The 14719-nt window shown below is 42.4% G+C and overlaps 1 protein-coding gene across 1 annotated transcript in view; it reads left to right on the top strand.

Moving 5' to 3' along the window:
• The first annotated feature begins 231 nt into the window (after positions 1-231).
• adamts10 (ADAM metallopeptidase with thrombospondin type 1 motif, 10) overlaps positions 232-14719 on the top strand; it is a 54801-nt gene continuing 40313 nt past the window's right edge. The window contains exons 1-4 of the mRNA XM_030728375.1: positions 232-351; positions 5647-6035; positions 12410-12549; positions 12672-12881. Coding sequence (XP_030584235.1) covers positions 5933-6035; positions 12410-12549; positions 12672-12881 — 453 coding nt within the window. The 5' untranslated portion in view covers positions 232-351; positions 5647-5932. The remainder of the gene's footprint in view (positions 352-5646; positions 6036-12409; positions 12550-12671; positions 12882-14719) is intronic.

Raw genomic sequence — 14719 nt, 5'->3', positions numbered from 1 at the left:
ATGTACTGCATCACAGGCTACAAGTGTACTTGAAATAAGGTTCCATAAAGGTCTTAACTGAGAAACATGAATTATTTTGGCCGTAGCTCTTTATTTCATCCCAAACCCTCGCTAAGCACGAAGTCCAGCAAAAACTTTATTTTGAAATTTTATTTTACCGGACGTTTCTATTTTTACCACGGGGGAAAATTGACACCGGACTCCAGCTCTCCGCTTGTGGAAGTGGAAGAAGTTGAGTCTCCTCATTGACCCGCCGGCGCCGCCTCCTCTCCTCTCCGCTCCGCTCCGCTCGGCTGCTGAGGACAGAGGACAGACTCACATCGGAAACTTCTGCACCGGGGACACGGGAAGGTAGGTCACCGAGCCCGGCCACATTCTCTCTCCTTTTTTCATGCACAGCTCTGGAAGAAAAAAGCCACTGCCCTGGCATGATGCTGGCAGGAGGTTGTTCTCAACTCTTGTCCGCGCCTTCCTCCAGAAATATTCCTGCAGAGACTTTGCGTGTCGCTCTTATTTATGAGCTTTTTTCGCAGCGGAGTCATGAGGTCATTAGGTGCACCTCTGAGGACGTGGGTCTAATGTTTTCTTGTGGGATTTGTAATGTTCCTAAAGTCTCAGTCAGTGGATACTTCTCTTCTTCTTCGGATATTTTACTTTTTATGCCTGGGATCACCTCATTAGCTGATGACAAGACAGCGTGTGTCTGTGTCTGTGTGTGCATGTGTGTGCGTGTATTGCTGAAGGGGTGATGTGGCTGTCAGCAGACATCAGGTACACAAGTGAAGGGTGGCGTTGTGTTCTTCACCGGCTGGGGGCGCTACTTGCAGTTTCTCCATTCAGCAACGCGCACTGACTCTGCAGCAAGTTTTTAAAGACACTAAACTGATATCACGGGAAACATTTAGGCCATATTATATGTAACATCTTCTATGGCTCAGACATAGAGTCACAGATGTGGAATAATTGGCTGTGTGACATATCAGCACACGTAAGTGCAACAAAACAGCAAATCAGATGCTCCTTGCGCAGAAATCTGCAGTTTTCTTGATCATTATGCAGCATTAAAAAAAAAATTCTTTACCACATACAATTTCATAATTTTAATTTTGCTCTAATTCTAATTCTCTTCTATTCCCAATACTATTAATTTTTTTGAACTCTTTTAGATAATTGTGTCCTTGGTTGAGTGTGTTGTATGTTTGATTGTTTTTATAGATTTACCTATTTTGCTGTTGGCTGCAAAACAAATTGCCCCTCGGGGATAATAAAGTATTTGATTGATTGATTGATAAAACAAAAAACTGATGCAGATGTTTGTAGTTTTATCATCAACCAAATTACGCACACACGCTGCCACACTGGAAGCACAGATCCAACTTTTTTCTTCACCTCAACATATCACACTTCTCTCCAAAATGAAAACCTGTAACTGTCTCTTTGAAGCTCTGTCTTTGCATTGCGTTGATTCTCTTCTTAAATTGGGCAGTCTGCAATCACAACCTCAGAGGGTCAGAGCTGAACTGACACAAGTTTAACTGTCAGTGACTCTGACAATCATTTATAGGGAGTGACGCTAAATATTCAAGATTCCAACACCTCAAATGTAAGTTTTTCCTTCTTGTATTTGTCTTATGCGACAGTGAAATTTGTATTTTGGTGTTTTGGATTGTTGGCAGTCCCAAACCAGAGAAAACACAGCAAGAGAAAAGCCTTTTCTACCATGTGTGCTCTGTTCTCAGCGCTGCTGGTTGACTCACTTCGTGTCGAGTCAGCTCTTTGTCTCTCTCTCTCTCTCTCTCTCTATCTCACACACACACACACACACACACACACACACACACACACACACACACACACACACACACACACACACACACACACACACACACACACACACAGACACACACACACACACAAAATATTGTTTCAGACCTAGAGAGGCACATTTTCACTGAGGGGAGCACATCCGAGGTTCTCCGGCCTGTTTATGTTCCCACTTTTCATCTGCACACTGTTTATTTGGGGAAAATTGAGACAGGAATGCCTGCCCTTTTCTCTTTGTCTTTTTTTTTTTATATATCAGATTTTAATCTGAGATCTGTTATTCAGGCCTCTCTATCACCTGTCCAGGGCTTAATGTTGAGATCTACTTGAATCTAGATTATTATGCTTTTTAATTCAAGGAGTGAGCGGTTGATGCTGGAGCGGATGGAAACACCGCATCTGACTCGGGACATTCGTCTCGCGAGCCATTTGATCCCACAGCCTCATGGTCTTATTTGAAAAGAGAAGCTGTGCCGTCAGGTAGAAACTCAACTTAAAGCTGATTCATTAGCTATTTGCTGATCAAAGTGGAGACTGTGTGTGTGTGTGTGTGTGCGTGTGTGTGTGTGTGAGAGAGAGTGAGTGTGTGTGTGTGTGTGTGTGTGTGTGTGTGGGGGGGGGTCCTAGAGCATCTGTTCACTCGACACAGACTTTACTTTGAGCCGGTCATATGGCTTTGATTAGTGTGCTAGTTTTCAGATAGCTCCACTCGCCCTGGCAGCAGTTAAGGACAAGGACATCATAGTTAGCTGCAGTAATAAAAAAAAGAAAAGAATATACACACATTTAAAAAAAGCACCAGTCAGTGCTCACTAGGTGACAAGTTTTTTTTGGTTTTTTTTGGTAAAGTGACGTGTCAGTATGCCTCAGGGTCCACTTACTTGATTACACTGAATATTTGGCCCACCCTTAAATTCCCACCTAATTATCCTGAGCGCTCCAGCTTTTCTCTCTCGCTCTCTCTCGGCAACAACGACCCCTTTCTATTCTCCTCTGCAAAATTCTGATAGCGCTGGAAGCTGTGTGGCCTGTGTGTGCAGCTCGGACCTCGTTCCCTTTTTGGCCGTGATTGCAGATATACGCCCGAGATCCATCCAAGCAAAACCCAGACCGGAGAGTCCGTGTGTGCGCTCTCACTTGGCCCGCTGACAAACATACGCTTTTTATTTTGCAAAAGTGATACAGCCCAGAGGGAAAGCTTTGCACAACAGACCGCGGAAGATGTACAACGCCGTCACCTCTGCGAGACAGCTCTCTCTTAATTTAGCTGTATTTCTCTGCGGTTCATAATGGAGTAATAATTTACCAGAAGAGCTGTGCGAGGCAGTGCATGCGTCTTGTTGTGTGTGTGCGTGTGTGTGGTGGTGGTGGTGGTGGGGATTTGAAGCCTGTCCACAAATCTTTCTAAGCAGCTGTACTTAAAAAGCACCAGGGGACAGCACTGGGGGTGGGGTTGGGGGTCCTATCTCTCCTTCTTTCTCTGGCTTAAGTAAACAAGAGGAGATTTAGTGGTAATGAAAAGCACTTGATATCAAGCTGCAAGTTTAATAACCCCACAATAAATCGAGAGCGGGTGCAGAAAAAGTAATGAAAATGGAGGGGAGTTTGGCTTGTGCAGGAAATGACTGGGAGAAAGCCGGAGGGAGGGGAAGAGAGAAAGACTTTTAGTTGTTCCATATATGAGAGAAGTTGCTACACCACAAAGACCCCTCATTGTTTTTAAAGCAAGCCATTTTTTATACTGTACCTGCCCATTGCTGTTTGAAATTAACCAAGAGGCACATTAGGGCCCTTTTCATCTCCTCCATACTCAGTTTAGCGTATTAACACTCAAGAATGGCTCTCCCAGCTGGCTTGAATAGCTTACACTCCCCTCTCTCTCTTTCAATCCCTTCAGATTTTGCACTTGGTTTTTTTTTTCCTCCTTTTTTTTTTTTTTTTTCGCTAGGCAACTTGTTCCCCCTGCTCTCGTCACCAAAAGGTTTCCCATCTGCCTCCGATTACCTTTGGCTGCAGTTGGTTAGCCGCCAGCCATCTGGGCCAGTGCGGCGTCTCCGCTTGCTCTTCTCTCCCCAGACAGCTCTGAGGGAGGGAGGGAGGGAGGGTAGTAGGGCTGGGACAAGAGTAAGCTGGGTGGGCAGACCTTACTGGAGGATAGGGTTGGGTTTTTAGCTGACACTGCAATCTGTAGCCAGGAAACTCAAGTCAAAGAGAAGGGCACCCATGAAAATGTGAGTCCTGATCCAGGCTCTGTTCTGTTTTTGTAATGGGTACTTTGGGTCTGAGGAAGTCGTTTTTCCATTGTTATTATAATCTTGCTCCATGTTTGTCTCAAAGCAAAAAAAAGAAAAGAAAAGAAAAGAAAAGAAAAGAAAAGAAAAGAAAAGAAAAGAAAAGAAAAGAAAAGAAAAGAAAAGAAAAAATGCTCAAAATGTAATAGTGCTCAATTAAAAAGGAACTTGGCATTTATTTATAGGAGTAGACAGCTAAATTAGTAGTGTGGAAAATGAACAAAAAAAAGAAAGAAAGAAATTTGTGATGTCTGGCTGGCTGAACTGTTACCTCCAAACAGTCTTAAAAACTTTCTGTTCATATATTCAGCAGTTATAAGCATCACATCTGTCAGTGTGAAACAATGACTGTCATCTGCTAACTGAGAACTGGCTTTGCTCAGTGCTTTGCAAATCATGCATGACACCCTGTCCTCTATTTCCCTTTATGCCCCCTTTAATTTGCTGTAATTAAAGGTTTGTGTCTTGTTAAGTACTACTGCGCTGCACAGACCACATGAAAAACGAGCGTTAATTCTTTTGTCACTTCAGCCAGTATTGGCTGAAGCAGAAGTCTAGAATAAAAAGAAATGTGGGCTATATGTCCTGCTGCACACCTGAATCTCTGATTGAATTGTTGGTGGTCCTGTTGCACTGTGGGAAATGTAGGCACCAGATTTTCAAAATTAAATCTGTTTAATTCCTCTGGTTCAAAGCGTGCCTCAGAGCAATCCAGTTAAAATTTTAATGTTGGTTTTGAAACTTTGATTCTTGCTCCTGTTTTTTTTTTTTTGATTTAAAAAATTAGGACATCCAGATCTAGAACAAAGACTCTATGATCTGTCTGTACTGTGTGCCAAATATCAACACCGCTCTCAGTGTCAGTCAGAGTATAAATATAATAATACTATTTGTCTGGGATGTAAACAAGCTCTGTATAGGTGCTCATACCATCAGTCTGCTACACAGCACGGTGGCCAATTAGTGAGCTGGACAGTCAGGCAGCCAGCCAACAAGTCGCTCAGCCATACAGGCAGCAGTGTCAGGCAGTGAAGCAGTGATGGCAAACGGCTGTGCCTCTCAAACTGGCCCATTTTTACCCCCAGACCCTCTGACATAATACCCACTTCAAGCCCTGTTTGGGCACCAACCACAGCTTTTTACAAGATCAATGGCCTCCTTTGTGTTTGAACTCTTTCCGGTGGCAAGGCAGCTTAAAGTGTGGGTCCTCAGGGGCCCCAGGTTGGGACCTATTGTTGTCTCTGGTCATCAGAGTGAAATACTGGGTACTTGCCCCTCACTAAAGCCAAGATTGATTATCAGAAGAAACAATGGAGGAATGGGCAGTCCTTGAATATGAACTGGGTGGATTTGCCTTGTTAGACTGGGAACTGCATGGGTCATTGGGATCTCATGCTCTCTCTCCGTCTGTGTTTTACTATGTCTCCCTTGTTCCTCCCCTCGTCTTTGAGCCTAAATTTGTCTTTCCCCTCCCTTTCAAACCCTTTCCTGGCCTTCCTCCTGCAGTCACTAAACAGTTTCTCTTCTACAGGGAATCAGAGAGGAGTGTGAACCTACCACTGCTGCTGAGCCCCTTGAGAAACCCTTCTAGGTGTTTTCCACTTCTATGAGGACTTCTTTAGGGTCCATCACCTCTTGCTGATGCTACACTGAAGACGCTGCTGGTTCTCAGATCCTCTGCAGCCATGGCCCAACAGAGCGCTGAGCTGTCCCTCTGCTAGGCGACGGGGCATCCGAGAGGGCAGGAGACATGTTGGAACAGAGGCACGGGGACCACTGCACTGAATTTTGTTACTATAGCAACTACTGTAGTAACCATGGAAATGCTATGGAGGACTGGTCTGGTCTGCACTTTCATTGTCATCATGGTTGCCACCGAGGTTGCAGGAAGTCACGGAGATGAGTTTTCTCAGTCACAAGGTGAGATAAACCATAAACTGTATATAAAAGATGGATGTAGCCTCACCTTAGTTTCCTGATCTGAAAAGTAAAGCCAATGCAAAGTGCATTAAACCTGCATTCTCTCTAAGGGCCAGCAGGGGGAGACTCCTATGGTTACCAAAAGTATTCCTATAATATAGAAAATTACACTGTATAGTTAATTCATGGGTCTGTGTGTCCATGGAGGGACACATAGACCTTTACAGGCAAGGCAACGACACCCTGACTGCCATTTGACATCAGGATGAAATCCTTGTACCCACTGTCAGACCCTATGCTGGTGCAGCGGGTCCTGAATTCCTTATGGTGCACGTCAATACCCGGCTTCATGTGGCGAGGGTATGCAGGCAGTTTCTGGAGGATGAAGGAATTGATACCATTGATTGGTATCAGACCAGATCTGGGAGGAGATCCCCCCCAGGATCAATCGATTTAATTAAACATACTATTAAAAAAAAGCACAGATCCTTTTTCTTTATTTTCTGTAACGTTTATACTACTTTAATTATATTCAGTCTTTTAGACCAGTACCATTTTAATGTGTTTTATGGTCGAGGTGCACGGGCTGGGATCTGTTTTTCATTTCAGGAAAAAAAAAAAGAACTCTCAGCACTACCCAAGTTTAGAAATTTAAAATAAATAATTTATTCACAATTTGAATATGTCATTATATTAAAAAAAAAACATTTTTTTTTTCAAGGATCACCATATGTTTTATAGTTAGTGTAATTGTATTTATTTTTCCTCAGATGAGAAAAAGTTGGATGGTCTGAACTGGCTGCCTGACCGGCCGAGGCACACTCCCTCCAGGCCTCCAGGTCTGGACCGTCTGAGCTTTAACTCTGAACTCAAATAATGCTGGTCTGTGGCATGACCACATACCCGGCCTCTCAGCTAGAAGTCCTTCTAAAGGCAAAGACATAAAAATCCCTGGGTGTGCGTGTTTCACCACCCAGAACAAGGATATGATTGTGTATTTCCTAAACCTAACCTTTGACCCTCCCCCCCTCATATCCCTCAATCTCTGATAGTCTGCCACACTGCTTCCCCTAAATAACCCACCCCTTAAACCCTGACATGCCATATTCCCTCAGAGAGTTAGTTTTCCACAGTTACAGGAAGTCAGGTCTTTAAACCTGAACTTAATTAAGATTTTTTTTTATTAACAAGGATTGAATGTCTGTGTGTGATGTGAAAAGAGTTCCTTGCCATGGCAAATCCATGGAGGATTATCTACCTTCTCCTCAGCTCTGTGGGGCCTTTTAGCATTTCTTAGCTCATTTTTTAGATTTTCTGGTCCACAGCTTTACTCTCTTTAGTTCTCTCTAGCTGCTTTCATCAACCATATTTCCAGCTGTAGCAGCCATTTAAAGAAAATATACATAAAAACCTCATCTGATGGTTGGTAAGACCTGGCTCACAGCTGGCATTCCAGTTAATTTAGGTGTTGGACTGGGTTGAGGTCAGGGCTCCAATCATATTGTTCCATGCTGAACTCTTTCCTTATTGATTTTGCCTTTTGCTGCTAATAAACAAACAAACTTTGTTGCCTCAAAGTTAGAAGCGTCTAAAATGTCATAATATGATTTAGTGTTTTGTGTAGTAAAATCCTCATCTTTGCAGAAACTGCTGTAACTTTAGTTTGGTTAGAGTCCAGGGGTCTGTCGTCTCGCACTCACTAAATCTTTAAATGTACAGAAATACCACCCAGACTGCGCACAGGAGAAGGCGCAGAAAGACGTGAAGTTGTTTTTTATATAAATTGTCTTGTGAAGCATTCCTTCACAGCTGAAACAAAGTGATCTAATGGTAAGTGCTCCTCTTAAATGGCTCTTATATTTTACACTGAATAATCACCCGTTCTTTCTCTCCTGCCTCAAAAGAGGCCCCAACCTTTGGCCTGAAATACAGTCGAGATGTAACTGGCATAGAGGGAGGGGCACTTTTCCATCAGAGTACTTCCTTTCACTATTTTCATTTGGCGATAACAGAACTGAGGGTGTATTTATCAGCAAAGACATTTCTGTATGAGACCCTGTGGGCCAGGGTGTTTTCTCCTATTAAATTTAGCATGCACGTTTCCACTGATTGTGTCCTCTTTGTTCTGATGTCTCCTACTATATTTTTCAGCTCCTGAATCAGTCGATGACCTTGTTCGCAATAGATTGCTATAGCTTAAAATTGCTGCCAGAATACCAGGAATAATACATACAGCTTGCTATATGTAACATAGCAAGCTGTTTTACATATAGTGCTGTGCAGAAGTCTTAGGCCACCCCTCATTTCTTTATATTTTGCTAGGAAAATGGGAAATAGGTGGAGTGATTTATGGAAACAATGAAACATACGTGGAAATACACTATAAAGGGCAAAAACAGTGTGTACAATTCTAACGAGATGGAAAGTCAGCATTTGGTATGACCACTTTTATTCTTCAGCACGGCCTGAACTCTCTTTGGCAGCTTCATGTAATTTCTTGAAGTAGTCTTCAGGAATAGTTCTCCAGGCTTCTTGCTTCTTCAATAATGTTGAGATTCGGGCTCTGGGGAGGCCACTGTGTGTTTTTCTATCCAGGTAAGCTTTTACTGCATTGGCACTGTGTTTGGGATCATTGTCATGCTGAAGCTGTTGCCAGTCAGATACTTTCTAGATGGCGTTGCAAATCTGACGATGCTTTTCTGCGTTCCTAATTCGATCAGTTTTAACACGATCCCCAGCACCACTGCCTAAAATGCAGCTCCAAACCATGACGGAGCCTCCACCATGTTTTGACCGCCTTCACACATATTTACAGTGATTTGAACCAAAAAAATTCAAATAACTGGACATAAAACCTGTTGCCACTGATTTTCAGTCCAGTTCTCGTGTAACGTGGCACACCCGAGCCTTTTCTCCCTGTTTCCCTTCTTTAAGAATGGCTTTTGGACAGCCACCCTTCCACTGAGACCATTTCTGATGAGGCTTCAGTGAACAGTAGATGGATCAACTGAAGGGCCAGATGCATCTCTCGGGTCCTGTGTCAGGTCTTTGCTGGGTTTTTTCCCCCCTATTTCTTAAGGACATGACTTTCAGATACTGTCCATATATAGTTTTTTTAGGCCTGCCACTTGTCCAGTTGATTTTTTTCAAGGACAATGAACACTGCGTGAGATATTCCAAGTTTTCAGCTAATAGCGCTTTGGAAATCTTCTTTTTGGTGCAAAAATATTATGTTAACTGTGTTATCTTTTTTTCATAGATTCAACTAAAGAAATGGGAACAAATGACATGTTTTGGTAACAAAGTGCCTAAATATACAATTTAAAACTGGTTCTTTGTTCTCTCTTATGTGTAGACACATCCCTTGAGTTGGATGCCTTGTTTGTGCTTGATTAACTCTTAGTCTCATTGACTGAAAATGAGTGAAAAAGCAGCCAATGTCCAATTAAAACTTTGAAAGACTTTCAGAAAGCCTGGAGAACTTTTGCTCAGGACAAATTAAAAAAAAATAATAATAGGAAAGTCTGACTCTGTGGAAGCAAAATCTAACGAAATGAGGGGTGACTCAAAACTTTTGTACAGTACTGTATTGTGTTCTAGATGGTTTAATACTACAAATAACAGCAATCTAACACTGTACCTCTAATGGCTTACTAAAGGGAAAATAAACTTTTAGAGGAACGGGATTGATAACCATTCACTGCTTCCATGTGTGCGTGAACAAAGGTTGTTTTAAGTTCATAGTATTCATAAATGTGACATATTAAAGCTGTGGAACAGTTTTTAAAACAATCCTTAAAAGCTGCACGCGTTTTATCACCCCATTATTGTCAACAGACCTTCTGTGGGAATGAGGATTGGTTGAAAATCCTGAGTTTAAATGACTGTTTCGAAAACGCATCTGCTCAAGCCGTTACTTTAGACTGCAGGTTAATTTGTGTTCTGTTTTTCATCACTCTTAATTCTGTGTGAGGTCTCGTTAATGTCTCCTATAGAGACAAATTTTATCTACTTTATTAGTACTCACATTTTCTGTCCTAGAGTTTTTCCTGTGCTTCAAAGGTAGTGGAAATCCCACCTGCCTGCTTACACGCTGTGGTTTACAAGAACAGGATGGATTTGTTGTGGGAAAGCATCCCAGGAGGCTAATGCTTTTCAGGATGATTGAGGAAGAAATGCTCATGGAGTGCCTTTGTCATCTGTTGTAGTTCACTGAAAGAATCATTTTCTCAAAGCTAAATTTAATAATGAGAATAATACCTCTTTTGTTGATTAAATAATAAGTAATGGATGTCACCGCTGAAGCCACGTTACTGTTTCAGCTTTACAGATGTAAAGATTTGCTACTCTTCTTTGCTTCACACTATTATACATTGAATATCTTTGATGTCAATAACAATTAACGATGCTTAGTTGGTACAAAGGGGCCCAAAATGCGCCAAGAAAATAACCCTCACACCATTAGACTACCACCAGCAGCCTGAAGCATTCATATAAGGTTGGATTGATTCATATTGTTTACACCAAATTCTGACCCTACCCTTCTCCTCTGACCTCTGGTATTAACAAAGCATTTTCAGCCAGAGAACTGCGACTCACTGGATACCTTTCTTTTTTTGCACCATTCCCTCTTAAACTGCAGAGATGTTGTGTGGGAAAATCCCAGTAGATGAGCAGTTTCTGAAATTCTGAAATCCTCAGACCAGCCCGTCTGACACTAACAGCCATGTCACTTCAGGCACCTTTCTTCCTTATTCTAATGCTCAGTTTGAACTTCAGCAGGTCGTCTTGATCATGTCTGTATCGTTAAATGCATTGAGTTGCTGCCATGTGATTGAAAGGTGTACCTAATGAAGTGGTGGGTAGTGTTGAAGCTTTTCCCAGAGTCCTTCTAGAAGCAAGCTTTGGCACTCCGCAGCTATGTTGAAATGTATCCAGGCACGTTTTTGGGCAGTTATTTATCTAAATGAAGTTTAATTTCAGTGATTGCAGGACATGTGCATGACTGCATGTGCAGAATCACAGGTCAAATCTGTTAAGAAATACACTTAAACAGTTTGCTGTCTTTGCACCAAAATAAGACTTTATTAAGCCTTTTTCCCCTCTGAAAGTCACACTTGTACTATCTGCACAGTTGAGGAATTCTTCCTTAGATTTTATTTCAGATTCTTACCATCGACTGTGTGGTTAGACTGCTGTTAAAATAATGCCATTTTACTCTCTATATTTAATACATAGTCTGATATAGGGTCGTTTTAATACCACTATTGATATATGAATGAATTAGCGCTTGCAGGGTTTTTTGGGACCACTTTAGTCCAGCAGCTCAATGAAGTAAGAAGGGACTCAAACATGCCACTCACAGACTTAAGTAACCTAACCTTTACTAGGGAGCTGGATTTTATGGCAGAACATTAGTAGACAGACAAAACAACTTGGGATGATGTAGTGAGTGTAACACATTTGATAACCTTGCAGAGGAACATGGCAAAACGATGTGGTAATGGGGTGCAGGTGTGCAGCTTGGTGTGGAGGTGTGGTAATGAGGAAAAGTGGGAACACACTGTTGGACGGAGAGGAGATGACAGACAAATAGATACCTGAAATATGTTTAGTCTAAATCTAATTCAGACTAAACACGAGTACTATGTCTTTTTGCTGAAAGTGTGTTTTGCCAACATAGGGCTGGAAGATTAATCATTAAATTAAAATGCAGAAACTGCACTGTATTTTGGACACGTTCTCGTGTCCAAAATACAGTGCAACTTCATGTCCATGTGAAGGCTGCATTCGTGCTGTAATTGTACTTGCCGTTTACTCAGACACAGCTATCTCCAGAGAGGTTTTTCCTGGTACGGAGCTTTTAAAGTCTGTACCAGGGAACTCTGATCTCTGGGTATTTACTCTGTGTGGGAAGGGGCTGCTTCTCCACCACCCGAGACCAAAGGTTTAATGCAAACTGGGCTCATTTGCTGGTGACCCTTCCCTGTCAGTAAGCTGATGCTGGCTGTTTGGAGCTGTGCGTGTTTGGACAATAAATCTCTGCCGGGCCCTAGCACAGACTGGGACAGACAGGAAGTATACAGTTTCAAGGTAACCATGGGAACATCCTTATGGCTCACGGAGGAGGGGGTACTTGGAGTGGAGGGGCCTTGTCAGCAATGGGCCAAAAAGTCTGCAAGTTCCTCTTTTCCAACTGGGTTAGTCACTCAATAAAAAGCCCATTGTGTGATTTAAAATAAGCAGCTTGCAAATCCTTGACAGTTTTTTTTTTTATTATTATTATTAGAGTTTTTTGGAAGAAGCTGAATTTTGTCTTTATCTAGTTAAACTCTGGTGCTGATTTTATGCTGTCTTTATTTCTCCCCCTCTAGCTGCTTTCCTATCCAGTCTAGGCCAGTATGAGATCGCCGTCCCAGTACGTGTAGGACCCAATGGCGAGAAACTGGACTCAGAAATGACTGAACACCACCAAAGAAGAAGGCGCAGCACTGAAGACAGGCTACCTGATTCTGTATTAAACTTTTTGATGTAGCTCCTGTGAATTTTTTTTTTTTGTCCTACACCTTTACCCATTTTAAACAAATTAAAAATACATATATTTATTTATATCTTAGGCATCTTTTTGTCTCTTAGCTCTTCTATCAGCTGTCAACATCACGGAACAACTTCCTGCTCAACCTGACGCTACAGGGAGGCCTGCTGTCCCAGCAGTTCCGGGTGGAGTACTGGAAGAGGGGTCGTTTAGCCTGGAGTCACCCTTACTCACCTCATTGCCACTATGCAGGACACCTCCAAGACCAACCGCATTCCAGCAAAGTGGCCCTGAGCAACTGTAACGGCCTGGTAAGACTGGACCCTCCTGGTCTAATCCACAGCTAATACACTGAGTGAGGGCAACAGCAGCAGCAGTGCTGCCTCAGCAAAGAAGGGATCAGGAATGCCTGAGTCCAACATCAAAGCATGAAATTTTAACAAACCTTGAATCCTCAAGCCACCCTTAATCTTTAGCCAAACTGATGAATGTGGTTCTTCTAAACCTTATCTGAAAGGAAGAATTAGATGACATGATTAAGTATATCCAGCACTGCTGCTGTAGACTTACAACTTGGGTCCTTTTTAATACACTCACCAGCCACTTTGTTAGGCACACCTTTTCAACTGGTCTTTAATGCAAATATCTAATCAGCCAATCACATGACAGCAACTCAGTGCATTTAGGGATATAGACATGATGAAGATGGCATGTTCAAACATGAAGGTTAAACTGAGGAAAGAACAGGCTACTGGCATCTTCCCCACACAGCCATCTCTAGGGTTTACAGAGATCAGAGGAGAATGGCCAGACTGATAGGAAGGTAACAGTAATTCAGATAACCATTCATTACAAACAAGATATGCAGAAGAGCATCTCTTATTATACATCCTGAACCTTGAAGCAGATGGGCTGCAGGTGTGGAAGACCACACAGGGTGCCGCTTCTGTCAGCAGGAACAGGAAACTGAGGCTACAAAGTGACACATGAATCAGTCCAACTTTACTCGAATGCTTCAGGCTGGGGTGGGGGTGGGGGGGTTACCTGAGTATTGTTGCTGATCATGTCCATCTCTTTATTCCAACAGTGTACCCATCTAATGATGGCTGCTACCAGCAGGATAACGTACCATGTCACAAAGCTCAAATCATCTCACACTGGTTTCTTGACCATGACAATGAGTTTGCTGTACTCAAATGGCCTCCACGGTCACTAGATCTCAATCCAATAGAACACCTTTGGGATGTGGTGAAAGGGGGGATTTCCATCATGGATGTGCAGCTGACAAATCTGCAGCAACTGTGTGATGCTGTCATGTCAATATGGACCAAAATCCATGCTGGAGGAATGTTTCCAGCACCTTGTTGGATCTAAGCCGTGAAGAATTAAGGCAGCTCCAAAGGCAAAAATGGTATCCACCTTAATACTACTAAGGTTTAATTAATGAAGTGTCTGGTTATTAGTGTATAATAATTGTAAAAGAAATCCTTGACTATCACTATTTCCATTCCAAGGCTTTATGTCATGGTTTTATTTGCACTTTTCTTAAACAAAGTTACAAAATACTTCACAAACAGAAATAAAAAAAATTATTTTAAAAAAATCCCATTAAAATGGAAAACGAAAGAGGGATTAAAACATTCATGGAGGCTTTTTACTCAACAAATGTTTTAAGAAGACGTTCAAAAGGTAATAAAGAAACTGCCATTCTGAGCTCAATGGGCAGACTGTTTCACAGCAAGGGAGCTCTAAGCCCAAATTTGTTTGCTAGCCAAGACCTCGGAATAACCAGCAGAGCCCCATGCACTGATCTAAGTAATTGCCCAGGTGCATAAGGTGTTAATAACTCCTCGATGTGCTTTGGAGCAAGATTCTCAGGTTTACTACAAATGAAGACGGCGCTCAGACATTCTAGAAAAATGCTAATTATTCTTAAGCCAGTGTGTAGTCACCCTACCTCACAGCTGTCTAGCATGTGCTTGTTGAACCCTTAAAAGGCATCAATTTCATTTCCCTTTCTCATGAAGTCACCTCACCCCAACACAACACAACAGAGGACTTGGATCTACTCGATGCCGGGTCAAAGCTAGTTCCCTTCTGAACCCCAGTGTTGTCGGCTGAAAGCGGTCCGCTGTATTCACAGCGCTGT

Source organism: Archocentrus centrarchus, chromosome 4 (genome assembly GCF_007364275.1).
Source record: "Archocentrus centrarchus isolate MPI-CPG fArcCen1 chromosome 4, fArcCen1, whole genome shotgun sequence".
NCBI lineage: Eukaryota > Metazoa > Chordata > Actinopteri > Cichliformes > Cichlidae > Archocentrus > Archocentrus centrarchus.
This window is presented reverse-complemented; position numbering and strand designations above follow the sequence as displayed.